The following is a 27,919-nucleotide window of genomic DNA, read 5'->3' on the forward strand; positions in this document are numbered from 1 at the left end:
TTTGATATCACGTCTGGTAGCCTGTGAAAAATCATCATAATGATGGTTATAAAGGCAGTGTGTGTCTTAGTATAGCAATAAGTAAATAAATAATACATAATCAATCAATAAATAAAACAATAGACCCAGAAGGTGCCTGAGGGACCCCACTTTGAGAACCATTATGGAACACTCTCCATCCTCTCCTGCTTCTCCGAATCCTTTCATCTGTTTAACTCCAACTCGAGTTGATTTATTCTGAAACTTACGGGAAGCTTTTTCTCACCATCTTGGAACATATATATTTTTTTTTTACCATCTTTTAAATTTAATAGTGATGACTTGCTCTTCCAACTCCTTAGAATATCTTCACTTACCTGTGGCTCACCTCCTGAGCTGGAAGGCGCCTGAGGACAGCACCTCAGCCTGACCCCTCTTTGCACTTGCCGTGTACGTTAGGGCCTGGAGTCGAGAGGCAGTAGTTGTTGGATTTTAAAAGTGCCCAGCAAGGAGCAGAGCTCCAAACCAGTCAGCTTGCTGGTTTTCCTGATACTGTCAACTCGAAAGAAAAAAAAATCTCTCTTTGCTAAGAGGCTTATTTTATTGCCTCTCTGATCCTCTAAGAGAATTTTAATGCAGAATTTTCATTCAGTATAATTTATTTCAAATAAATAGCCTTACACTAAAGCAGAAGATGATAGCCTTATGTCTTTCTCTAACGTTTTGTGATAGTTTTTTTTCAACATTTGAAAAACTTTTTTAAAAACATTTAAAATTGTTTTGGTGGGGGGCCAGGGGGAGGTAGTTAGGTTTCTGTATTTATCTTAGATAAAGGTAGTGGGGACTGAACCCAGGACCTTGGGCATGCCAGGCATGCACTCTACAGTGAGCTACACCCTCCCCTTGTGAAAGCTTGAAGCAGAGTACGGCTGACCCTCGGGCAGCACGGAGGTCAGGGTGCTGGCACTCTGTGCAGTCACAATCCGAGTGTAATTTGCGGTCAGCCCCTCCTGTCCAAGGTTCTTCCGTGTCTGTGGTTCTGCCTCCAGGCGTTCAGCCCACCTTACTCGTTGAACACCTTTTTGTGTTGTCCTTACTCGTTGAGCACCTTTTTGTGTTGTTTGTGAAGTGTCACCCCTTTTGCTTCTGGATACGCAGGGGACTTGGGAGTAACTTGGCCCTGTTCAGCCGTCCCCATCCCTGCGGAGCAGGTGGGACAATGTGGACCAGGTTCTCGGCTCTCACAGGTCCTTGTGCAGAGCCCTGGGAGCTGCGGGGGAAGAGACGGATATTCTAAAGCATCTAAGCAAACAGAGGTCACGTTAAATTATGGGGCTCCCGAATGCATGCTGAATGTGGGGGTGTGTTGTGGGTAAAGCCAGCAAATAAGATCAGTCATCTTCCTCTCCCTCCTAAAAAAAAGCTCCATTTCACAGTGTGTAATTCTAGAGAGACCTCTTCAGGCGACTTATGTGCAATAATCTAAAGTGTTGCCAGTTCATGAAGGCAGCAGAGAGTCCCCATGGTACCGCAGGTGCGGAGTGAGTGCAGGCCCAGAGCCAGCCCGGTGATGGGGCCACCTGCGTGCGGCGAGCTGGGCCAGCCAGCCCGCAGCCACATCCATCACCCACGTCCACCATGAGGGTGCTTTCCTGAGTCACAGGGAGAGGCCTCCTCGGAAAGATTGCAGCTATAAACAGTCTTCAGTATTTCCTTAGATCCTGGGTACCTGCCAGGGTCAGGGCTGGTGCTCTGGTTTGGCCAGCCCTGCGGTGACGGCCCTGCTTTTTCTGGCTGGGTGCTGTGGTGGGCACAGGCTTCGGGGTCGGGGGGCTGCTTCTTGGTCAGATCTGAGAACAGCCGCTGTGGGGAAGTGCTGCTTCCCGGGCCCCAGCCACCGTGTCTTCCTAGTTCTCTCCACCTGGGGGCGTGAGAGAGCAGGCGAGAAGGTCCACTCTCCATGGGGGAGAGACAAAGCTTTATTAGTTTGAGGACTTTGCATTTTCCTTCACCATCCGTGTTTTTAGAGGTGAGCTTTAGCAGCGCTGCAAAGGGGTGTCAGCTCCGACCTAAAGCAGCTTCTCCCAGCGGGAATATCTAAGTACCTGGCAGCCCTGAGCCGGACCTGCGCTGTCCCAGATGCTAGCCATTAGCCACAGGTGGCTATTTAAGTTTAAATGAATGAAAATTAAGTTGGGTTGAGGAATTCAGTTCCGCATTTCAAGTGCTCAGTAGCCACATTGGACAGCAGCTAGAGAGCATCTCCCGTTTCACAGAAAAGTTCTGTTGGACAAGCTGCCTTGGACCCTGGCAGTGTTTTTCAAAATAATTCTAACGTGAGTGCATTTAACTTAACTTCGTTAGCTATCACTCTTCTTAATATGAAATATCAAACTTCAGATTAAATTGAAGGGGAAAGAAGACATATAGACTGGCACAAAAAGAAGGAAGTGGATAAAATTAGGGAAAAGAGGAAGGTGAGAAGAAAAGGGAATTCATTGGTGAGGTGGGAGGAGGCCCCAGTGACCACTTGTTCCCAGACCTGCCCAATTCCTGCAGACCCATGCCCAGAACAGACGAGGCCACGCCGCCCCCTAGGAGTGGGCCCAGAGAGGCTCCAGGGACGCAGCAACCTCATGTCCCTCCTGTCTTTCTTTTTAGACATTTTATGTTTATTTTGGGGGAGATCAAAACGTACATAGTTAAAAAATGAAACAGTTCAAAAGTCTGTGTTTCCCTCTTTACCTGGCCCCCCTCAGCCCTGCACCCCGGGACAGACCTCCCGGGGCTGCTCTGATGTGCCCCATAGCCCAGACCCAGGGGAGGCAGCACCAGCATTCCGGGGAGGACGGGTCTGGAGGAGGAGGTCTTTCTGCTCCGGCCATGGACTTTGTCTGTCCTGGGTCGCCTTCCTCCCTTTATCTTGGCCACTCTCTTGCACGCTGCCGGCCTCCCTGCCGCAAGTTCACGCGCTCTTGGGCACCTGGCTGTGTGCTGAGCGCCGCCCGGGACACGGCGGGGCCCCTGCACGTGTGCGCTGTGCTTTCTGTGAGTGCTACGTGCACTCGTGTTTCTAAGGGGCCCTGGGAGCATTGGTGTGAGATCGTCTCAGAGGAGTGGGCAGAGGAGTGGCCCTGGGGCTCTTTGTCACACCAGAACTGGACTCACACGTTTCCAGACACCCCTGGTGAGGCAAGACCAGCTCTGGCAGCCCCCATGCCAGAGACCAGTAGGTTGCTAGCGCAGAGGCCCTGAGTCAGGTGTGAGCTTGGTGTGTCCTCCAGACAGAAGGCCATTTGGCTGGAGGGAAGTGAAGCGTGTCGAGTTGGAGGGATGAGGTTGGAGAGATGCTTGCGGGCCAGGCCCAGCGGGGTCTCAGCTGCCATCGGCAGGGTTGGGGATTTTCACTCTAAGGATGATGGAAGCAGGGAAGTGAGACGATCTGACTCAAGTACAGGGCCTGCGAGTAGGGAGACAGTCTCCGCGGGAGGCTCTCCTGGACGCGCCCGTGCCCGCGGGCCTGCTCCCGGTGCGCTTGTCAGCCCACGCTTGCTTTTCAGGCCTGCGCTGAGAGCTGGCCCTTGAGGCTGCCGACCCCTAAAGGCCAGAATGCAGCCGGCTTTGCTCTGAGGGCCGGCTCCAGCACTTGCCACCTTGGTTTTTCCCAGACAGTCTGGTTTCTTTGGCGCATACCTTTCTTCCCTCAGACACCTGATTCCCCGGTGTTGTGCAGACACGGTCAGTGGCTGTGGACAGGTCAGTGTTCAGACCAAAAACTAATCTCCTTTTCAGCCGCATATATTTCTCCTGCTGCCACTGTACCCAGAGTTTCCTAGTCCTGGGCCTGCTGGGGACCCAGTGGAAGAAGGTCGCCTGCCCTCTCCCTCCAGCCTCCCTCTCTTTGTGGTTTCCAGATGGAGGTGGCCTCTGTCTTGCTCCGTGGGCCCCACACCTCTGTCTGCTTTCCACTCTGGAGACGTCTGTTGAACACTCTTGTCCTCAGGTGCAGCAGCGACTCCCGGTGGCGCTCATTGTGACTGGAGGGTGTGACTTTCCCATCCTTCACCGTCGCTTGTAATGGAGGCTCAGGAGTTTTGCTGATAATGTGAGTGCATGGCTGACCGCAATCCGGAAAATCTCTTCTGTTCTTCCTTTATTTTCACTTCTTAGCCAGGGATTGATGGCCCTAGGACAGGGGAAACTTTTTCTGTGACGGGTAGTTAGTAAATATTTTAGGATTTGGGGACCACATGGTCTCTGTCGCAACTGCTGAATTCTGCTGTTGTAGCAAGTGAGCAGCCGTAGACAGGATGTCTATGGGCCTGGCTGTGTTCCAGTAAAACTTTATTTGTAGAAACGGGCAGGGGGCCAGATTTGGCCCGTGGGCCGTAGCTTGCAGACCCCTGGCTTAGTGGAACCCAAATCAGAATCAGTACTGAGAGAAGCCCTTTGGCCAGAGACTGGGAACTTTTGCTGTCCTGTGGATCTCTGGGCTCTTCTCCGAAATCGGCAGTGGCTGTGCTCCGGGAAGGAGATATTCCTTTTATTGACCCCATTCACCGTCCTGAAGCTGCTGAGAGACCAGCGATTGGCCCTGCGCAGCTGAGTACAGACGGCGTGCCTCTAGCTGTGAGCGTCCAGAACCACAGTGTTCGGGTGGAGGGAAGGAGGCGCGTGTTTCCTGAGGTCCCTCATGCGGGAGAACTTCTAGGAGAGAGGCTTGGTCACAAGTCCAGTTACCTGTTTTGTTGCTTGAATGAAATATCTCAAAACACAGAGAATCTAACAAACACCCATATATCTGCTGCCCAGATTTGTTTTCCACTCTGGGCTTGTAGGGGTGCAGTGTGGCTCAGTAGGAGGTTGGGGTCTGGGGTACCGCTGGGCACAGGGACTTTCAGGCTCGTCGCACTGCATGTTGGAAGCCACCGAGGGTGAGGGAGGCCGGGCAGTCTTGCTCTGTCTACCTTCCAGGGTGCAGCCATGGTCACGGCTGCCATGGAAGAGCTGGGGGCCTCTTCTCTGCACCTTCCTGTGGGGGGCCGCTCCACACCCTGGCGCCCGACACGGGCTCCAGACTCCCCCTCCCAGCCCTCCCAGACCCCACTGCCAAGGCCCTAGGATCCCAGCGCCCCATGGTGACAGGCCCGCGTCGAGAGCCCACACAGCCCTGGGAAGGGCAGAGCACGGCACCTGCTTCACCGACAGGGTTTCAGTGAGTCTCAGATCATCCTGAACCCCCCGCCCCAGCTCCCACCTGGAAATGCAGCTTTCCCCAGATGCTGGGGTGGGGGGCACACACTCGCTTTGAAATGTCTAGGGGCTGCCGACTTCCAGGGGCTGCCGGTGGAAGGCAGAGGGCAGCACTTTTGACAAATGATACTGAGTTTGATCACTTCCCGCCACTGAGCCAAAAATAAAGAGGCCTGAAGTAAATCCTGGGGACATCTCTCCCCTCGCTGAGTAAATAGATGAAAACAAAACCATCCAGGGCCTCCATTCCAGGAGAGACAAGAAAGGGAAGCAGTAAGTCTGTCTGAGGTCTTACCCAAGTCAAGTAGCTAGATGGTGTCATTCTTCTTTACAGAAATTTCTTGTAATCACAAGACAGAGAATCCATTTGTTGTTTTGTGAGTTAACACCAAACCCCTAAACCAGGAAGCACGCCCCTTGTTTGCCCCTCACCATTGGGCCAGCATTACCGCCTTCCCGTCCCAGAGCGCAGGCAGCCCTGGAAGGGACAGTCAGCCTGGAGGGGCCAGGGCCCTTCAGGAGCCGGTTTAAGCAGTTGTGGCCTGGATTTGTCGTTCTGCACTGGGTCCTCCCTTACTGCGTGCCCGGCACCGTTCTTGATGTGAACCCAAGTTCATGGTTAAAAAGACAAGCTCTTTCAAAATGCTCCCAGTCTTGTGTTGGAGAGAGACCCGCCATCCCAGTGCCAGGCTCCGTTTAGAGGTCTGTGGGGTCACAGGAGAACAAACTCCGGGTTCTGCCTGGGACAGCAGGGCGAAGGTGGGGAAGTTCTCCCTAAATAAGCTGAAAAGGAACAGATGAAACACTTTCATGTGCAGTAAAACGTACATGATACAAAATTTGCCATTAGTGACCTTTAGTACACTCACAGTGCGGTGCAGCCATCACCTCCACGGAGTTCCAGAGCGTTTTCCTCACCCCAAAGGGAAACCCCTGACATCAGGCTGTCACTTTTCACTTCCCGCTACCCCGGGCCCGGCAGCCACTCATCTGCCATCTCTCCCTGTGGATTTTCCTGTTCTGGTGATTTCATGCAGACGGAATCACATAATATATAGTCTTTTCAGTTTGGCTGCTTTCATTTTGCAGATGTTTTCAAGGTCCGCCTGGTGTCTTGTATCTGTGCGTCGTTCCCTTTTCATACCCCGTTGTTGGGATCTGCTGCATTTTGTTTCATCATCTGATGGGCATGTGGGTTGTTCCCATCTTTGGTTATTTTGAATGGTGCTGCTTTGAATACTGGTGTACAGGTTTTTGGTTCAGCTCCTTTGGGTGTACACCTGGGAGTGGGCTTGATGGGCTGTGTGGTAATTTTGTGTAACTTGCTGAGGAATCGCCAGGCTGTTTTCCGCAGCAGCTGCGCCCTTTTGCATTCCCACCAGCAGTGTCTGAGGGTCTTCGTTTCTCCACATGCCCCCTAACACTTGTTTTCCTTTTTTTTTTTTTTAATTATAACCACCCCAGTGTGTGTGAAGCAGTAGGACACTGTGGGTTTTATTTGCATTTCCCTAATGGCTAAAGATGGTGAGCCTCTTTCCATGTGCATATTGGCCATTTGTCTTCAGAGAAATGTCTGTTCAGGTATTTTGCCCGTTTTTTTAAATGAGTGTTTTTCTATTGCTAGAGTTCTTAACACAGGCAAGGCACACCTCGATTTATTGTGCTTCACTTTGTTATACTTTTGCACAATAGTGTTTTTTATTAAAAAGTTGAGCTATGGAACCCTTGTTATCAGATGATGGTTGGCATCTTTTAGCAGTAAGTATTTTTTAATTAAGGTATGTGCATTTTTTAATGTAATGCTGTTCCACACTTAATAGACTACAGTGTAGTGTAAACATAACTTTTATGTGCACTGGGAAACCAAACAATTCACGTGACTCGCTTTATTGTGGTATCTGTGTCATTGCAGTGGTCTGGAGCAGAACCTGTAATATCTCCTGTATCTCTGAGCTCTGCCTGTATATTCTGGGTCCTAGACCCTTGTCAGATGTATAACTTGCAAATATTTTCTTCCATTCTGTGGATTGTCTTTTCATTTTCTTAATAGTGTCCTTTGATGCACGAAAGTTTTCAATTTTTATGAAGTCCAACTTAGATTTTTTTCTTTTGTTGCTTGTGCTCCTGGTGTTATATCTAAAAAACCATTATCAAATCCAAGGTCATGAATATTTATCTCTGCGTTCTTCTATGAGTTCTATGGTTTTAGCTCTTGTGTTTAGGTTGTGAGCTGATTTTTGTAATGTGTGAGGTAGGAATCCAGCCTGACTCTTCTGCATGTGGTCATCCAGTTGTCCGAGCACCGTGTTGTCTAAGAGACTGTCTTTTCCCATTGAGTGGTCTTGGCTCTCAGTTCTGTTCCCCGTGTCTACATATCTGTCCTCATGCCAGCACCACATTACTGTGATGAAGTGCTCTTTTAAAGACCTCAAGAGGCATGCAGAAACGGGTGTCCATAAGCAGCGCATCACTTGGTGTCGCGGAGTCTCCGGCATGCAGTCATGGTAGTGTGGTCCATCCCTCTTAAGGTCGCAGAAGCGGAGAGGTCTGCAGGACACCGGAGAGGAGAACTGCTCGGGTGTGGATGAGGGAGGTGGTGTCTAAAGTCCAGCGACCCAGCAAGGTCCGGCCCCGTCACTCGCTGCACGATCCTGGGGATGGCCCTGTGCTCCGAGCCTGGGTTCCCTTGCCTGGAGAGCAGGGCCCTAGGGTGCCCTGTGGGACTGAGGAGGGTCACAGCTGCTCCCACTCTGCTTCCCACCTGGACACTGCTTGGGACAGCTGGCTGTGGGTAGGTTGGGGGGGTCACAGGGACTGTCAGGGGACATCTGGAGAGTTCCGTGTGGGCAGTGCCCCCCTTTGAGTGCTAATTTACTCATCCCAGTGGCCGCTGATGTTTGGAGCTGGAGAGAAAGATGTCTTCAGAGCTTCTCCATTTCTCCAGGCCCCTCACTTTTCTCTGCTGCTCCACGACCCCTTTGGGCCCTCAGTTCCTCAGGCCTTGCCTCCCACACATACTCGGAGGCCATCGGATGCACAGCCCTGGCCTGTCAGACCCGTCCTTTTCTTCCTCTGCTTTGTTGTCCCTGCAGGTGGGCCCAGTTCCCTCCCCTGTGGCCTCCCAGTCAGCATTCAGCGTGTTTGGGCCCCTCGTCTCCCACCAGCCAGAGAGCCCACCTCCACCTGCTTCTTCCCCCGACGTTCCTTTCTTCCCAAGGAGTCACGGATACTCCGGGTCTTCCTGCTTCATCCTCAGCCCAAGGGCCTCCCTGTGCCTCACCCGCCTCCAGACCTGCGCAAGGCCGAGTCCAGCAGAGCCCTGCCCTTGGTGGCGTTAGACGGGTGGGCACTTCTCCTCCCTGGAAGGCTCTGTTCCCTCAGCCCGGGTGATCCCCCATCCCACCTTCATCCTGTCCTGCGTCGCTGGCTATCCCCCTCTTCCCCTCCCTCGCCTGCCTCCTCTCCCCCTGCCCTCACTCACTCGTTCCTTGATGTCGGTAACCATTCGATAGGTTGACAGTCCCTGGGTGCCAGCTGTGTGGACACCGCCTGTCCAGCCCTGGGTCCTGGGCTGAAGGACAGACGGGACAGGCCACTCACTGGTCTCACTGCATGCAGGGCCGGGTGGGACAGGCAGTGACCAGGAAAACAGAGAGTTTCAGTTGCTAGGAGCGTGATGCAGAGACAAAACTGTCCTGGAGGGGTGGAGGGACTGGAGAGGCGGGACTTCAGGCTCTTCGTCTCCCGCGTGTGGCGTGGCCACACGGGTACTGCAACTCAGTGCTTTCTCAGTTGAGCTTCCTTCCTTCCCGTGTAGATGACTCATCCCACTGTCCACCCTCTGCAGAGGCCGGGCTCCAAGGCTCGCCATCCCACCTGTGGGCTCCGTCCGCCCTCACCCCAGTCCCCCTGTCCTAGCCTCCATTTGATTCTCTGTCTTCCTGCCGGGGTCCAGGGGAACATCTTCACTCCCATCTGGACAACCAGGAAGGCCTTCCTGTGCATCTTGGGCTTCCATTCCCCCCACAGTCGCCAGCCACCCTGAGCCTGTGGGCCTTTTAAAGAGGAAAAATCACTTTTTGTGTCATCGCCCTACCCAAACCCTCTCCTTGGCTTCCTGTCCCTTCAGATAAACATCAGACTCCTCAGCTGGGGCACCTGGGGTCGAAGGCAGGGAGAGAGGCTGGAAAGAAGAGCCTCTCCTGAGGCTCAGGGGAAGCTGTCACTCACCAGCCGTCCAGTTGTGCTGGCGTCCTGTTGCCGCCGCTCAAGCGGCCACAGACTGAGCTGCTTGAGAGAGCGCAAACTCCTTACCTCACACTTCTGGGGCTCAGAAGTCTGAAATGGGGCTGAAATTAAGGTGTCTGCCGGGCTGGTTCCTCCTGGAGACTCAAGAGGAATGTCCGTGTCCTGGCCTTTCCCCGGCTTCCGGGGGCCACCTGCACTCGTGGAGCAGGGCCCCTTGCTCTGTGCTCCAGCCGCGTAGCATCTTCCAGTGTCTCTCTGACTCTCTTTGTCACCTCACTGCCTTTTCTTGTCTTGCAAAGACCCGTGTGATTACCTGGGGCTCCCCTGACAGCCCAGGATCCTTAACCTCATCACACGGGCAAAGCCCCTTTTGCCAGGTAAGGAAACATCCACAGCTCCCAGGAATGAGGGTGTGAACATCCCTGGAAGGTCACTGTCATCACATACACATCAGCCCGATATTCAGAGGTTTGAAAGAAGATAGGAGATTAGGTGTGTCTGTGAAATACGTCGGAATCTAGCACGACTAGAAGTGGGATGTAGCCTCGGACTCCAGCAACTATAAGGAGTTAAGTTGTTCACAGTAGAATGAGCGGGACTGTCCCAGAGTACAACTTTTATGTTTATGTGTATTTTTTCCTGTTCTAATGGTGCTATGAGGTACCATATGTTGACATTTGACGTATTCATTTGTTTTTGTTTTCATTTTGGAAACAGATTCCCAGCAGGAAAAACAGCCTTGTTGCTGCCCCGTCTGCAGTATCTAGTAAAATAAAAGTGCCAGTCCCTCAGCCTGTAGTGAAGAAAGACAGACGGCAAAATTCTTCCAGGTTTAGCGCCAGCAATAATAGAGAACTTCAAAAACTACCGTCTTTAAAAGGTAATTTTTATTATTTGTCTTTTAAAAGTTCAAGTTTGCCCTTTTCGGGGGAAGGAGTAATGTTTTGATAGTTTGCTACCTTCTTATCTCGCTGTATTTAAATTCTGTTGGCTTCTTTTTTCTTCTTTGTTGAGTTTTTTTTTAGATTGAATGCCACTAACTTACCCTACTAATATTTCAAATTCCAGAGCTATTTAAGATAAAAATGTAATCGTGAGACTATCACAGGCATAAAACACTTTAAAAAAAACAGAGGAAAGACTTAAATCTTCTCATGTTAATTGTAATTGCGCTAGCCGGCTTTCTCTTAACATGATTCTAGTCTCTCCTTTGTCTCTGCACTCTAACAATTCAGAAGGAAGTTACTACAGGTAGAGCAACTGTGAAAACCGCAGTTAGAGCCTCTTGGGTTCGCGGGAGTCGGAGAAGCCAGGACTGTGACCAGTCTTTCGTGGGCCTCCTGCTTAGGAGTCTGTGGGGGTGGCCTCCACCCAGGGTTCCTATTTGAGATTAGTCAGGGAGCACTGCTCTGTGCTTCAGATTTCCCCCAACACAGCACAGCCACCCCTTTCCACCTGAGGGTGTTCAGTCCCACTGGGAGATTTTGAGGTTGAAGTACATAAAACCTTATCTGGGGAAAAGAGGAAGGACCCCAGAATCAAATGTGAACCCCTGAAAACCTTTACATTTACCAAAGTGTAAGACGAGTGTAATGAAACATCAGACATTTTGCACACCTTACATTCATGAGAGCGGGTCTCTACAGTTAATTCTCGTCACGTGTGAGCTCGGAGCAGGTGTGGGCGGTGTGTTCCAGCGCCTTCCCCGCGGCGGGGCAGAGCCCAGTGTGCCGGCCAGCACGGCCCGGGGCTGGGAGAGCGGGTGCGAGGAGGCATGAGGGCTTCAGGACCACAGGCTCTCCTCTCGCTGCCTTTTACAGAGCTTGCTTCTGGCCTGTGTTTGGTTTAGCTTGTGTGTAGGTAACACGCACACCAAATTGTGTTTGAGGAGTCTTCCCCTCCCAGGTGGTCTGTACCTTCCCGCTGTTGGGGAGGAGCACCTGCCCCGGGTTCTAGGGGTACCGCCTCAGGCCAAACCAGGGGCCTGCTCTGCTGGCGCCAGCATCCCCCGTTCCCGCGGTGGGGAGACCACCTGTGAGCAAGCAGAGGGTCACCTGCCTGCCGTCACCCCTCCCAGTGCCCTGAGGGCGCCCGGCCGGAATACGTGAATGTCTGGGGTGGAAAAGGCTCCCGGTAACTACCGCTGAGCCTTCGTGGCGCAGGTCCATCCCTCGTGCCCGTGCCGGCGGCAGCTTGGCCCCTGCCTGTCGGAGGGAGGTTCTGTGTCGCACACCCACACAGCCGGGGGGTTCCACGCCGTCGGGCCGGCCCTCGCTGCTCTCGCTGGTGCGTCTCTCTCGGCTGTTCTGAAGCATCAGAGCGTCTGATGCACACTCGGTAATTTCAGCTAGCCCAGAAAAAGTGGGAATCAGTTGGAATTACGTTAAAGACATATTAATTTGGGGAAGACTGATCTTATTAATACTCTTTTCCCATCTAGGAAGAGGAAGCATTGCCTTCATTTTTCTAGGTCTTGTTTCCTGACTTTCTGTAAGATTTTATGATATTCTTGGGAGTCTTCACCTTTGCAGTAAATTTATTCCTAAGTGCTTTATAGTTTTTGTCACTCTTGTGACATGGTCATATTTTTTCCATTTCTGCTTCTAAGTAGTTCTTGCTAATCTAACGGTTGGTTTTTTAATGTTCTCTTATTCTATCACTGTTACCAAATTTCCTTGTTAGCCTTAGTACCTTTTTTACTAGAGTCTGCGTATATAGTCCTGTCCTTCATAATTAGACACTTTTATCACTCTTCTAATATTTATACCAGCATGCGCTGGTTATTTTCACTGTATTACACCGTTAGACAGGACCAGTGAAACAGGTGAGAAGGTGAGAGCAGGCCTCCCTGGCTTCTCCCATCCTGGTGAGAGGCTTCGGCCGCCGCCGCTGCACGGACCACCTTTGCTCGGCTCTGACCCGCACCGCCCTGACTGGTTGGTGTCGTGTTAGCACCACTGCTGACTTTTATCAGATGCCACATGATTTTTCTCCTTAAGATGTGGCTGTAGTAAGTGCCGTGTTGATAGATCTTGTGGCTTTGAGCTATCCCTGCATTGCTGGGGTAAACCTCAGTATGGTCACAGTATATTACACTTTTATATGTGCCAGGTTCAGTTTATTAATTTTAGTTCGAGTTCTTTTCCATACTTACTATGTGAAGCTGGTCTGTAGTTGTCTTCCTTTCTTGTACCCCTGCATTTTATAAACTCTAAGATGTGCTGATACTGGCAACTGTGGTCCTTCCTGAAGGTGGTCTATAGGTTTTTATGCTGCTCTCTCATGCTCCCATTTGATGACAGATTTTAAGGTGCACCTGGATTTTTAGCAAAAGTCAAATGTGGAATAGCGTGCCGTCTTACAGTCCATGACGGGGTTACAAGGTTGACTTAGAACCCAGCTGGGCCTCGTGCTTTGCTCAGTGAGTAAGTCTGCAGATTCCTTCCACGTTGGGTCAGCGTAGAGTAGGTCATGTACTATCACGTTACGTTCTTTGATGAGTCTTTAATTTCTTCCGTACCTTTGGTGGCAATGTCTCCGTATAAGTTCATTTATTCTTTTGATATTTTGTTCTCAATATGTTTCATTTCTACTTTTATCTTAGTTACTTAGTCTGTTTTCTTTTGTTTTTTTCTTCTCCTCATTTATTGAGTTAAATACAGAGTTCACTTAATTTCAAGCCATGTATTCCTCTGATATAACTTCAGCTTTATCAATAGATTTTTCTTTCCCAAATCATAGACTTTTCTAAAGAGTTTTATTGAGTTATAATTTTCCTACTGTAAAATTCCCTCATTGTAATGGGAAAATTTGATTATTTTAATAAACATGCAACCATTACCATAATACAGTTCTAGGATGTTTCTGTCAACCCCCACAAAAAGTTCCCTTATGCCCATTTGCCATCAGCCCCCACTCCCACCCCTAACTCCAGGCAGCTGCTGATCTGCTTCTGTCTCTGGATTTGCCTTTTCTGGATGTTTTATGTAAATGAAATTGGCAATATGTAGTCTTTTACATCTGACTCTAAAATTAATGTTTTTAAGTTCATCCACGTCGAGTAGTTTGTTTCTTTTTAATGCTGAATGATATTCTCTGCTGTATGAATATCCCACATTTTATTTATTCATTCACCAGTGGATGGACACTTGAGTTGTTTCTTAGCTATTATGAATAATGCTGCTCTGAACATTCAAAAACAAGTCTTTGTTTGGAGGGGAGTGTATAGCTCAGTGGTAGAGCACATACTTAGCATATGAGGTCCTGGGTTCAATCCCCAGTACTGCCATTAAAAAACGAAACAAAACAAGGCTTTGTTTGAACATACATTTTCATCTCTCTGGGGTGGATACCTAGAAGTGGCGCTACTTGCCTGGGAAGTTTATGTTCACTTTTTAAAAAACAGCTGAACTGTTTTCCAAATCATTTTATGTTCCCAGCAGCAATGTGTGAGGGTTCCAGTGAATCCACATTCTTGCCACTGCTTTCTATTGTCTGTCTTTTTGACTATAGCCTTTCTTACGGGAACGTACTGTTACCTCCTTATGGTTTTGTCGTTTCCCTAATGACTGCAGGTGTTGAACATCTTCTCATGTACCTCTTAGCCATTTGTGTGAAATGTCACACTAGATCTTAGGCCTATTTTTAAATTGGCTATCTTCTTATTACTGAGTTACAACAATTCTTCATATAGTTTGGATGTAAGTCTTTATCAGATATATTTTTAAAAATTTTTTATTGAAGTATAGTTGATTTACAATGTTGTGTTAGTTTCTGATATACAGCATAGTGACTCAGTTATACATATATATTCTTTTTCATTTATTATAAGATACTGAATATAGTTCCTGTGCTATCAGTAGGACCTTGTTGTTTATCTGTTTTATATATAGTAGTTAGTATCTGCAAATCCCAAACTCCTAATTTATCCCTCCCCCTCCCTTTCCCTTTTGGTAACCGTTAAGTTTATTTTCTATGCCTGTGAGTCTCTTTCTGTTTTGTAAATAAGTTCATTTGTATCATTTTTAAGATTCCGCGTGTAAGTGATATCATGTATTTGTCTTTCTCTTTCTGACTTACTTCGTTTAATATGATAATCTCTGGGTCCATCCATGCTGCTGCAAGTGGCATTGTTTCATTCTTTTTTATAGCTGAGTAGTATACCATTGTATAAATATGACTATATCTTCTTTATCCAGTCACCATTTTATCACCTCCATCTGCATGCCTGCTTTATGCCAGTACCACACTGTCTCCTTATTGTTTTAGTTTCCATTTCTGTGGTGAGGTCAGGTACTTTACAAATGTTTATTGACCCTTTTCCATTGGACTGCCTGACATTTTTAATTTTTGTTTAAGAGTTCTTTATTCTGAATGTGAACTCTTTTGGTTATTTATATATGTAATGGAAAACCCCTTTTCCGTTACAGTTTGTCTTTCATTTTAGCCATTCTGGCGAGCTGGTTTCAGAGTTAACTAGTGATGAATGAAGTTAAGCATCTCTTTGTAGGTTTATCGATTGTTCAGATATATTCTTCTGTGAAGTGCCAATTTAAGTCCTTCTTTCTATTGAGGTTGTAGGATTTTAAAAAAAATAGATATGTAGGAGTTCAGATATAGGTCCTTTGTAGATATGAGAATTACACATTTTCTTCTACTCTGTATCTTGAATTTTCACTCTCAGACGTTAGCACTTTGAGAGAACTTTGCCCTGTTTAATAAATCTTTGCTTCCCACCAAGTAATGAAGGTGTTAGCCTAGGTCTTTTTTTCCTAAACCTTTAGTTGACCTTTCACCCTGAGCTGTGCAGTCCACGTGGAGTTAAGTCTCGTGTCTGCTGTGATGTCAGAGGCCACAGTTCGGTTCCCCGTGCGGTTCCCCGTTCGGCACAGCAGCCTTGTTGAAAAGACCTCCCCTCGCTCGTCGCCACACCCCTCTGTCATAAATAAGGAACCGCCAGAGTGCGGGTCCACTTGCGGGCTCCGGCTCACCCCATGGCTGTCTGCGCTGTGTCCGGGCCACATTATATTTTCAGGAAAATCATACCAACATTGTGACCAATATAATGACTGAAAGGTTAAGATGTCTGCGTTTTTCGTTTCCTCCCTTTCTTCTTTTTTCCTGGTTTTCTGCTCTCTCTTCATTGTCGGGGCCCTGGACCCCCGCATCGCTGCCCGCACTAGCCGCCCACCTCCAGGCGCGCTGGTGCGACGCTTCCTCTCCCACAGGTTCTACGTCAGGCTTCAGAGATGTCTGGACAGAAAGTCCTGGGCTTGTGTTGTCTTTCCACGAGCACCTTAAGATTGTTGCCCCACTTCCTTCTGTAATAAAGCGTTACTGTCAGGCTCCAGGGTCAGTTCACTTTTCCTTCCCCTCCAGGCTGCTTTGTCTGCTTGCTTTGATGCCTAAATAGCGTTTTTTCTTTAAAGGCCCATCATTTCAGACTGTGTCGTTCTGGGCTGACCTTCCCACGTGCGTGCTGTGTTCTCCCAGTTTGCAGTGCCAGGTCTCCTGTTCTTGGGCTGTTGTTTGGAGGGTGTGTTCTGCTCCTTGCTGTGGCTGCCTCCTGCACAGACTCCTGGTGCATAAATATTGACTCTTCTTTGCCTGTTTTTATATTTGTTGTCTCTCTCTGTGTTTTTATCATTTCTTTTTGATTTAATTTTTTTCTCTCTTTCATGGACTGTTCCCTGTAAGGCATTTTATGTTGTGATTATTTGCTCTTGTTAATCTTCATTTCTGAAATCATTCTTGCTTTTATTTTTAATTCTTTACAGAGTTACTCCCTATTTCTGAGTTTTTCTATTTATATTCATGTAGTCCTTTGACACACTGTGTTACTCCTTTAATGCCTTGTGTCTCATTTTGAAACTCCAGTCGTGTTGTCTTTGCGGGGCATGTCTGTCCTGCTCCCACAGCCGTGGGGCTGTCATTGCTCCCTTGCGCGTTTTCCTTGGAAGAACTCTGTGGGGCTCAACTTCCATCCTTCCTTGTGCTCGTGTGTGTGAGATTACAGAAGAGAGACTTGGGCTCTAGTTTCAGTTATTTTTGTGAAATTTTCAGAAACGTGTCACTCACCTTCTGAGCACCCTGATCCTCCCTCTCCCTGCTTCTGTTTTCCTGTCCCCTTCCCCTGTCCCTCTGCCGTTCAGTCTGGGCCCTTCCCACCAGTTGCCCCGCAACGGGACCTCCAGGGGCCCCTTCCGCTTCCTGCCGCCGTGCTCTGCCCGCTGCTCCTCTGCCGTCCTCCCTGCGCCCCTGAGAGCACACAGGTCTGTGCTGCTGATGGTCCGTCCCCCGTGCCCACGTGCCCGTGGGGACACATTCCACCTACTTCTGCTGTAGGTGTTGGCCATGGGTGTTTGGTTTTGCCATCTTAGTTGTACTGCATGATTTTATGCAAGAATTTGGAGTAATTAAAAAACTATGGCACACTTTTCATAATATCCAAAACTTGGAAGAAATCAGGGTGGCCTTCAGTAGGTAAATGTTCCTTTTGCATCTCAGACTGTCCATCTGAGGTCAGATTCTTCTGTTTGAATACATGATTTAGAATTGTCTTTAATAAGAGTCTACTGGTGGCAAATTATTTATCTGGAAAATGCCTTCGTTTTGTCCTCATTCTTGAAAGATAATCACCGAATTCTAATTGTAGATTCTTACGTCCCTTCAGTACATTGAAGATAAGGATTTCATTACCTTCTGACTCCCACTAGGGTTGAGAAGCCACCTCCATTCTTTCTGAAGGTGCCGTCTGTGATTTCTGACCCCTTTTCTGACGGCGCTCCGACACCGACGTATCCGTGATTCCACTGCTGGGTGTCCAGGCGTGGGCTTCTTTTGTGTCTGTCTTTTTTGCAGCTCTTTTTGAATCTCTGGGTTGTCACGTTCCCTCGTTTGTGGAAGGTTCCCAGCCATTGTTTCTTCAGTTATCTCTGTATTAGTTTCTTTTTCTTCTGTTTGGCTCTAATCAAGTGTGTATTGGACTTTTTCATTTTCTGTCTGTCTTTAATCCTCATCTGTATTTTCAGCCTTTTTGTGACTTACCGTGCTGTTTGCTTGATCAGAGTTTCACGTGATCCATGGGGAAGGGCCAATTTTCTTCTAAATTTTCAACCCTTCATGGACTAATACTTTAATAAAATACAGTAAAAATTAATTACTATAAAAATGAAATATAAAATATAGCCATAAAATTTTAAATTTCAGATATACTCTTTCATTTATGGAAATTCTATTTTTAATCTGCAGTGATTTTTTTTAATGTTTTACTCTTCTCTTGAAGATACCGTCAAATTTATCATTTCTTTAAGTATAGTAAACATAGCCACTTTATAGTCTGTATCAGAAAATACCAATATCTGAAGTCCTTGTCATATTTTGCTCATGGTGTCTTATTTCCCCGTGTACCTATTTTTTTAGTATGTGCTGGTCACTGTACTCAAATATTTTAAATCAGTTGAAACCTAAGATGAAAGCATCTTCTTCCACAGGGATTGGTTTCTGCTTCTGCCAGACATCTGGGGTCACTCCTAGTCTGGGAGTGCATAGCCCACAACATTAGTTTATGACCTGTTAAATAAGCCATGCCATTGTCCAGTTAAATATCCCCCGATTCCCTGTAGTTCCTGAAAATGGAAGCTTTCTTTGGGTAGAACATGTCAGAGGTGATGCTGTGTGACTCAGGAGGTATTGTCTTTCTTGTGAGATGCATCCCATCTGGTAACTCTCATAAGTGGCACTGGATTTTACTGCAGTGTTGTATCAGTGTGGTGGTGGGTTGATCTCTCCATTGTCCAGTGACATCCCCTTTGCAGTTCAGAAAGCACCAGTGGTAGTCCTCAAGGATGGTGGTCCACAAGGATGGTGGTCCACAAGGACAGTAATCCACAAGGATGGCGGTCCACAAGGATGGCGGTCCACAAGGATGGTGGTCCACAAGGACGGTAATCCACAAGGATGGTGGTCCACAAGGACAGTGGTCCACAAGGACTGTGGTCCACAAGGATGGTGGTCCACAAGGATAGTATTCTATAAGGATGGTAGTCTAGTCTACAAAGATGGTAGTCCACAAGGATGGCAGTCCACAAGGATGGTGGTCCACAAGGTGTATTTTGGCACCCTACCACTGTCTGTTCCCCATCAGCCATATGCTAATGCTTTGAACACCACCTGATAATCCTTACCTGAGTCAGTAGTTTTGATAGAGATTTCAACATTTAATCTGGCATTCTTCTAAGAACAGAGAGATTTCTTACCAACTGGAGATATTTGGTTATCTTGACATATAGCTCCTCCTGGAAAGTGAGGATAAGCTTAAATTCTTTGCCTTTTTGTTACCAATTTCCTTCAAATGGTGAAAACTAAAGGTTTTGGGGGTCTCCTTTTTGAATATCATGACTAACTAATGTGTTTCATTAATTTCAGTTGTTTTAGTCTACTGAAATCGTCGTCTTTCTGATGTGCAGGTGCATGGTTTTAACCTCGGGGTGACATTTGGGCTAGCTCCTGTTATCTTTCGGCCTGGCCACGTGTATTTCTGATTCCTTGACTTATGACACAGCAAGATGTTCCCCAGGCTTGTTTGTACCTTCCCTGCCTCAGGCTTGGAATCAGCCATTTTTCAAAGAGCCCTGATTCTTCCTGGTAGGGAATGATATTAGAGACCAAAATCTGGGTGCCAGGGGTGCTTATTGCTACCGGACTGATGTTGCTTTTGGGTGCTTTCAATGGAGAGGGCTAGAATATAAATATATATTTGTATGGATATTTTCAGTTCAACCTCAACGTTATAGTGTTTTCACTTGTTTCTTGAATTGTCGTAGTTTTATCTATCTTACATTGAAAATTCTTGATTTCTAATATCAGATACAATTATTGCTGTATTGTATTAAAACAATTCACAGCAACAGTGATGTTATTATAGGCAGCAGGAACTTTGAGTTGGCTCATTTCATTGCGAAAAAAGAGCTGTTGGTATATTTGTTGAGATCCCATCAGATTTTTTAATGTCCAAGGACATTGGCATCTTCAGGATATTCTCATTCCTTTTCTAAGAGTGTGCTGGCTTTCTGTTTGTTCAAAGCCACTTTCATTTCCTTTTGGGGTGTTTTTAAGTTTCCCTCGTGTGGGTTTTTGCACATTTCTTTGTAAGTGTGTGCCCAAATATTCCATTATTGTTACTGTTGTAAATGGGGTCTCCTCTTCTGTTATGTCTTCTAAGTCGTTGTTTATTGTTTGTTTGAAAGTTGTTGGTTTCTCTGTCTTCGTCTCCTTTACTGAATTTCCTGACGGTTTGCAGTAGTTTTCACCTGATTCTTTTGGGTGTTCCAGGTGTCTACCTAGATCCACACGTAAAAGTAATCTCACCTCTTTGTTCCCAGCTCTTATCCCTCCAGTGTCTTCCTCTTGAGTCGACTGCAGGTTCCAGTAAGATGTTGTGTGTGGTGGTGTAAGCAGGCATACTTGTCGTGTTCCTGACCTGACTGGGAATAGAAGCGTGGTTTAAATGGCATCTATTACTCCCCAGATCTTCAGCTCTTACAGACTGTGCTGTAATCTAAGTCTCTTATTGTTCACATCTTTGAACCCTTCTTTAAGCAGAAATCAAGGAAGGGAGGTGCTGATCAAAGACCACGCATTTTCAAGAACCCTTCACAGATGCTGTCCAGAGAGGGGCAGCAGGTGCACGTGCGCCCAGAGCGTGGGAGGCGCCTGTCCCGTTGCGCCTTCCCAGTGCTGGGGCTGTTTAAGGGCTTTAGTCGTTTGTCAGGTGGAAAATACTATTTCCTATATTTATTTATTTAACCATGAGGCTGAATATAGTCTTCAGGCCCAGTTCATTCAAACATTTCTCTGAATGAGTCCCTTCTTTTCATATTTTTGGTCTGGAAGATAGAAGCGTTAAATGAAGAGACAATTTTTTAGTTGACTGATGGATCGTGGACGTTGTTTCTTAAGGCCGTTCTCTCTGTTTTAGAGAAGAAAGGCCTGGGGAGAAGTCAGTTATAGTGAAACCACTAGAGCTTAGTAACAACAGGCTAGAGCCCCTGGGGCAGGAATCTGGAGCTGCTAAGTGTCAGGGCTTTTGCAAAAGAAGTTGTTATGTTGTTGTTAGGAGAACTCACATGAATTTTTAAAAATTGGCTTTTGAATGGCAGTTAAAATTTTATTTTATATTTGTTGCCTTCTTTGTGAAAATACAATACCTCGGGCTCATTCAGAGCAGTTCATTTTCTGATACAGTTGAAAGTCATGCCATACGAGCGGGTCGTTTTTACTGCTTGAAGGTGAATTAACATCTGTTTAGGGGAGCTTTGCCTCTTGCCCTTTAGTTGAAGAATAAAAATGGAGTGTGAGAAGTTAGCAGAGTGCCTGCTCTCCTCCTGGTTCAGGACCTCTGCTTTCATCAGTCTTCTCTTCTGTGGCGAGTTGGACTCTGTCTTCTGCTGACTGCCCACGATAACAGGAGGAGACAGCTTGGTGAGGCAGGCACCAGTTCACAGCAAATGTTTACTGACCTCCTGAGTGGTCTGAGCATGGGGAGGCAGTCAGGGTGGTGACGATGACACAGGTGGCCCTTGCTCTCAGGGAGATCCCAGACCCAGACCCACTGAGTTTCCCAGCTCCAGCCCCTCTTGGCTGCATTCTTTCTGCAGCTGGGCCAGAGAAGGCCATGGGGAGCTGCTCTCCTGGCAGCCGGAACCCAACCCCAAGCTGCAGCCTGGTCCCTAAGCTGCCATCCCCTCTCCTCAGGCCACAAACGTGGCTGCTACCCCAGGGTTTGTCTCGGGCCTCTGCCTGTCATACCTTGCGAGTCCCTTCTGACCAGAACCGGGCTGTGTGGTTTGAACTGCAGCTGAATCTCACATGTTGTGTGAGCTCAGGCCTCCCCAGCCCTCACCTGGGTTCTTCCCAGCACCTTACATTCAGCTTATCACGCACACACACTCGTGCACACTCACGCTTATCCCAGGCCCAAGTTTTCTCCTTGCTCTGCCTCCGGGGCAGCCCCCATCCCCTGCTGCCTCTGCCTCCTCCAGTGTTTCCTGAGTTACCCCTGGCTCAAGCCTACCTTATCTTTTTTATTAAATTGTGGTAAAATATACATAGCACAGTAGTTATCGTTTTAACCAATCATAAGTGTAAAGCCTAGTGTTGTTAAATCATGCAGTATCCCCACTGTCTGCTCAGCACCCCAGCAAACCCCGTGCCTGTCATCCCTCCCTCCCCCGCACACAGCACCCACCTTCTCCTTCCTGCTTGTGGTTTTGACTCCTCCAGGGACCTCAGATGAGTGGAAGCATACTGAATTTGCCCCCTCAAGCAATGTCTTCAGGGTTTGTCCATGTTGGAGCATGTGTCTGGTCATTGAGGCTGAGGAACATTCCACCATGTGGATGGACCACTGCCGATTGATCTGCTCATCGTGATGGACACCAGGTTGCAGGACGTGTTACAGGTGGCTTCACCCACTCCGGGCCACTGAGGGCAGAGGCTGTTCACACGTATTTCATTGCCCAGCCCAGCATCTCCCAGGGACCCAGGAGACACAGGCTTGCTGAAGAAATCAAAAGCCCCCTTCCTGTCCTTCCAGCCTCCTTCCGTTTTCTTACTGAGAAATCCCAGCCTCGCCCCACCTGCGCCACAGGGTCTTGATGAAACAAGCTTCGCTGCTGACAGGTCACCTCTGCTCCGCACTTTGTGTGGGTCTCCTGCCTTCTCAGAACGGGGAAGGGCGGTGAGGACTTGCTCGGGCTCTGAAGGTCTTCCAGCCCAGCTGCGGGGAGAGCAGGAGTAAGCCAGGGCCCCGGCTGCGCTCGGGGCGGGCTCTGCCCCTCCCAGGTCCTGGCCACATGCTCGCCAGCCTTCCCAGGACGGGCTGCGCCTGCCCCTCCGACCTTGCCCTTGGCCGCAGCGGCGCTTGGCAGCCTCTGACTGCTGAGTAGAAACTCTAAGGTGCTGAAGGAAGAAGTCTGTTTTAATCTGTAAGTGAAGCCAGATTTTTTAGGTTATGTTTCTTACCCAGCAAAGCACATGACTGGTGCCTGCGTGTGACGGGTGCCCACTCGGTCTCCAGTTAAGAGTCTACTCTGCCGACAGCATCGCAGGCAGGTCGTGCAATTCTCTGTGTTCAGAACACAGCCTTCTTTTAAAGAAAGAAACTGCAAAACGTCTGCACCAAAGTATGAGCATATTTAACTTGCCCATAAAATTGCCTGGGAGATGAGAAATAAAACCTTCAGCTGAATTTAGAAATGAAAATTTGAAAATTTTATTCTGAAGTGCTGCCTGCACACGGAATGTATTTACAGGTGGTTTGTTTTTAAATAAAGACCCAAACAAAATGGTGGAGGAAGCAGACAATAAAGAGTTAACTCCTTTTTAAACCATGGTCTTTGTGCGGGACAGCGATGCTCCTGTGTATGGTCCTTGGTGGGCCCACGCATGGAGAGCGGTGGTCTGTCCGCTGTCAGTTCTGGGAGGAGCCTGCGCAGCGGTGGCGGGGGTTAGGGGGCTGGTTGTCAGGGGAGGGTCTAGAGGCCATGGAGGCAAGTCAGCCATCCGGAAGGTACTGGAGGGCGTGGTGGGGGCTGGATGGGGCTCCGCATTGTGGGTGGACAGTGTCGTTCTCCAGGTGATGGTGTGGCATGTCCCTCTTAGTCCAGGGAGGAGTTGTCTAGCAGTGCGGAGCTCTGTGGGGTCAGAACTGGGTGTTAACTGCTTGTCTCGGCCACTCACTCAGTAGAGTTGACAGAGCCCCGCTGGTGCATCCTGTCCAGGGAGGGAGAGGACGCCTGCCCGAGGGGTGAGTCAGGGCCGTGTTCTTCACTTGTACCATGCGGGGGGCCCCGGCCTGGGTCGCAGCTGCGCCCTCCTGAGCTCCCCTCTTCACCAGGGGCCTTTGCGCCTCGGAAGAGCTAGGAGTTGGGGAGATCGCAGACGCCTCCTTTGCAGTGAGGAAAGAAGAACCAGCCTGGGGTTACTCGGGGCTGCCTCACTGCAGCTTACGCCCAGGCCGGTGAGGGGGCTGCGCCGAGCCTTTTCCGGGTGCATTTGCTGAGTGCTTACTCCTCGGTGAGTAGAGTCCTCCGGGGCTGAGCTGAGCCTCAGGGCTTAGATGAGCCTGTAGAGCGGTGCAGGCTCGCAGCAAGAATTTTCTTTTGCCCTTAATGAGGCTCTGGGGATTGAATGCAGGACCTCGCACACACCGAGCCCCGACTCCACCACTGAGCTGCACCCCCACCCCAACAGTGAGAGTCTGAGTTAGGACACAGCTGATTCTTTGAGGCAGGGAGTCAACATCCTCTGATTTGGTGGTTCGGTTGTCTTACCTAATTGAGGGTCATTTTGCATGCGTGTTCTTACGTGCTTGATCTCATTTACACACCACGCAAACCTGTTGCATTGTATTTCCTGGGTTCCCATCACAGCCCTTTCCCTGTTCGTAGCCTGTGCCTGAAGGGCAGCACTCAGGGAGGGATTCTCCCTGCTGTAAATTAATCTTTATGTCTTTTTTAAATTGTTACTTTTAATTTTCATGAAAGTATTGTGTGCTTATTTAGCAATACCAGAAAATACAGAGAAGTTCCAGAAAGGGAAACCGTCCACCACCCATAGCTGCAACCGCAGCGGTGATCACGGCTGACGTTTTGGGAATGTTTCTTTTTTTTTTTTTTTTCTTTCTTCCCATTTATTTGTTTATTTATTTAACTTTTTTTTCATTGAGTTATAGTCATTTTACAATGTTGTATCAAATTCCAGGGTAGAGCACAATTTTTCAGTTATTCATGAGCATACATATGTTCATTGTCATATTTTTTTTCGCTGTGAGCTACCACAAGATCTTGTATATATTTCCCTGTGCTACACAGTATAATCTTGTTTATCTATTCTACACATGCCTGTCAGTAGCTACAAATTTTGAAATCCCATTCTGTTCCTTCCCACCCCCTTCCCCCTTGGCAACCACAAGTTTGTATTCTATGTCTATGAGTCTGTTTCTGTTTTGTATTTATGTTCTTTTTTTTTTTTTAGATTCCACATATGAGCAGTCTCATATGATATTTTTCTTTCTCTTTCTGGCTTACTTCACTTAGAATGACATTCTCTAGGAACATACATGTTGCTTCAAATGGCATTATGTTGTCGTCTTTATGGCTGAATAGTATTCCATTGTATAAATATACCACATCTTCTTTATCCAGTCATCTGTTGATGGACATTTAGGCTGTTTCCATGTCTTGGCAATTATAAATAGTGCTGCTGTGAACATTGGGGTGCAGGTGTCTTTTTGAAGTAGGGTTCCTTCTGGATATATGCCCAGGAGTGGGATTACTGGGTCATATGGTAAGTCTATTCCTAGTCTTGAGGAATCTCCATACTGTTTTCCACAGTGGCTGCACCAGGGAATGTTTCTTTTTATAGTCATACTGTATATGAAAAATTATATACTGTCCTATTCACTTATATTTTTTACAAATTTATAAAATTTTTTGATGGACATCTAATATTTCACTGTATGGGATAATCCCTTTGACTTTAAGATAGTTTCCAGTATTTTTAGAATCATAAATAAAAATGTGATGCTTCAAAAAGAAAAAAGTGCTTAGGAATTAACATAGGAGGTGAAAAACTTGTATGCTAAAAACTACAAAACATGGCTGAAAGACATTTAAGTAGATACCAATAAACAGACAGATATGTGTTCTTGGTTTGGAAGACTTAATAGTATTAAGACATCAGTACTGCCCAGACAGATCTACAGATTCAATGCAATCTCTATCAAAATCCTAACAATTGTTTTCCCAGAAGTAGAAAAATCCATTCTAAAATTCACATGGAATCTCATGAAGGGACCCCAGATAGACAAAGCAATCTTGAAAAACAAGAACAAAACTGAAGTCTTACATTTCCTGGTTTCAAAACTTACTGCATAAAAGGTATGTTTAACGTTTTTTTTAAAACTTACTGCAAAGCTACAGTAATCAAAACAGTGTGGCACTGGCATAAAGTCAGACATACACCAATTGAGTAGAGTAGGGAGCCCAGAAATAAACTGTCACGTATATGGTCAAATGGCTTTCTACAAGGGTACCACCCATTCAGTGGGGAAAGAACAGTCTTTTCAACAAATGATGCTAGAATAAAGGGATTTCTACATGCAAAAGAATGAACGTAGACCCTTATTTTACTCCATACACAAAAGTTAACTCAAAATGGATCAAAGACCTAAATATAAGACTAAGACTGTAAAATCTTAGAGGAAAACATAGAGGATAAGCTTCATGACATTGGATTTGTTAGTGATTCCTCAGATATGACACCAAAAGCACAGGCAACAGTTACATCAAATTTTAAAACTTCTCTGTGCCGAAGGACACAGTCAACAAAGTGATAAGGCAACCAACAAAATGAGAAAAAATATTTGGAAATCGTTTATCTGATACAGGATTAATATCCAAAATGTATAAAGAACTCCTGCAAGTCAACAAGAAAACTATCCAATTTTAAAATGTCCAAAGGACTTGAATAGACATTTCTCCAAAGATATACAAATGGCCAATCAGCACATGAAAACATGATTAACATCATAAATCATTAGGAAAATGCAAATCAAAACCCCAGTGAGTTACCACTTAACACCCATTAGGATGGCTATTGTCAAAAAAACAACCCGATCCAAAAATGGGCAGAAGACCTAAAATAAACAAGCAGTTCTGCAGTAAAGATACACAAATGGCCAATCGGCACATGGAAAATGCTCAATATCACTAATTATCAGAGAGATGGGTATCAAAACTACAATGAGATGTCACCTCACACCAGTCAGAATGGCGATCATTAAAAAGTCTACGAACAATTAATGCTGGAGAGGGTGTGGAGAAAAGGGAACCCCCCCCCCATACTGTTGGTGGGAATGCAGTTTGGTGCAGCCAATATGGAAAACAGTATGGAGATTCCTCAAAAAACTAAAAACTTACCATATGATCCAGCAATCCCACTTCTGGGTATATATCTGGAGAGAACTTTAATTTGAAAAGATAACATGCATCCCAACGTTCATAGCAGCACTATATACAATAGCCAAGACATGGAAGCAACCTAAATATCCATCGACAGAGGACTGGATAAAGAAGATGTGGTATATTTATACAATAGAATACTACTCAGCCATAAAGAAGAATAAAATAATGCCATTTGCAGCAACATGGATGGACCTAGAGATTGTCATTCTAAGTGAAGTAAACCAGAAAGAGAAAGAAAAATACCATATGATATCACTCATATGTAGAATCTTAAAAAAAAAAAAAAAAGAGCTGGGGGAAAGAACACTATGAACTCACCTACATTTTAATAGAAACAGACTTGCAGACATTGTAAACAATCTTATGGTTACTGGGGAAAGGGGGTGGGAAGGGATAAATTTGGGAGTTTGAGATTTACAAATGTTAGCCACTAGATACAGATTTTTTTTAAAGTTTCTGCTGTATAGCACAGGAAACTGTATTTAATATCTTGTTATAACCTTTAATGAGAAAAATATGAAAATGAATATATGTATGGTATATGCATGACTGGCACATTGTGCCGTACACCAGATATTGACACATTGTAATTGACAGTACTTCAATTAAAAAAACAAGACAAAACAGAAAATAACAAGTGTTGGTGAGGATGCAGAGAAATTGGAACCCTTGTACACCTCTGGTGGGAATGTAAAACAATGCTGCCGCTATGGGAAACAGCATGGCAGTTCCTCAAAAGATTAAAAATAGAATTACCATACTTAGCATTTTGGGGTATTACCAAAAAGATTTGAAAGAAAGGACTTAAATAGATATTTGTACACCCGTATTATAGCAGCAGTATTATAGCATATTATAGCAGAAATAGCCCAAGGGGTATTGTATATATATATATCAAGGGATGAATAGAACAGTGTGCTGTATCCCCGTACCATACACTTACTACTCAGCCTTAAAAGGGAAAGAAATTCTGACATCTGCTACAGCATGGATGAACCTTGAGGACATTACGCTGAGTGACGTAATCCAGTCACAGTGTGATTCCACTTACATCAGGTACCCAGAGTGGTCATATTCAAAGAGACAGAAAGTAGAATGGTGGTTGCCAAGGGCTGGGGGAGAGGGAAGGGGAAGAAGTGTTTAATGGGGGAAGTTTCTGTTTTGCAAGTTGGAAAGAGTTCTGGGGATGGATGGTGGTCATGTATGTACCTAATGCACTTAGAGCTGTACACTTAAAAATGGTTAAGATGGTAAATTTTATGTTATATGTGTTTTAGCACAATGTTTAAAATAGATGTTTTAAAACACGATGCTCACTTATGGCTAGTAGATTCCCAAAAGTAAACATCCTTAAACAAAGAATCTTGGTACATAGTCTCAAATTATTTTTCGAAAGGATCGGAACAACTTAC

The 27,919-nt window shown here is 46.7% G+C and overlaps 1 protein-coding gene and 1 long non-coding RNA gene across 5 annotated transcripts in view; one reads left to right on the plus strand and one right to left on the minus strand.

Annotated features, from left to right (window-relative positions):
• PPP2R5C (protein phosphatase 2 regulatory subunit B'gamma) overlaps nucleotides 1–27,919 on the plus strand; it is a 120,698-nt gene that overhangs the window by 6,140 nt on the left and 86,639 nt on the right. For 3 of the 4 annotated variants that reach the window (XM_032482660.1, XM_032482659.1, XM_032482662.1), the window contains exon 3: nucleotides 10,198–10,360. In XM_032482660.1, coding sequence (XP_032338551.1) covers nucleotides 10,198–10,360 — 163 coding nt within the window. Of the gene's footprint in view, nucleotides 1–10,197; nucleotides 10,361–27,919 lie in introns of those variants that run through there. The other variant, XM_032482661.1, reaches the window with a different exon arrangement.
• LOC116664412 lies at nucleotides 323–26,298 on the minus strand. Its single transcript, XR_004320948.1, has 3 exons — nucleotides 25,806–26,298; nucleotides 9,741–9,743; nucleotides 323–333 (listed from the first exon to the last, which is right to left on the minus strand). It is a non-coding gene; the product is annotated as an uncharacterized LOC116664412 (long non-coding RNA).

The sequence above is a fragment of the Camelus ferus genome, chromosome 6 (assembly GCF_009834535.1).
Source record: "Camelus ferus isolate YT-003-E chromosome 6, BCGSAC_Cfer_1.0, whole genome shotgun sequence".
Taxonomy (NCBI): domain Eukaryota; kingdom Metazoa; phylum Chordata; class Mammalia; order Artiodactyla; family Camelidae; genus Camelus; species Camelus ferus.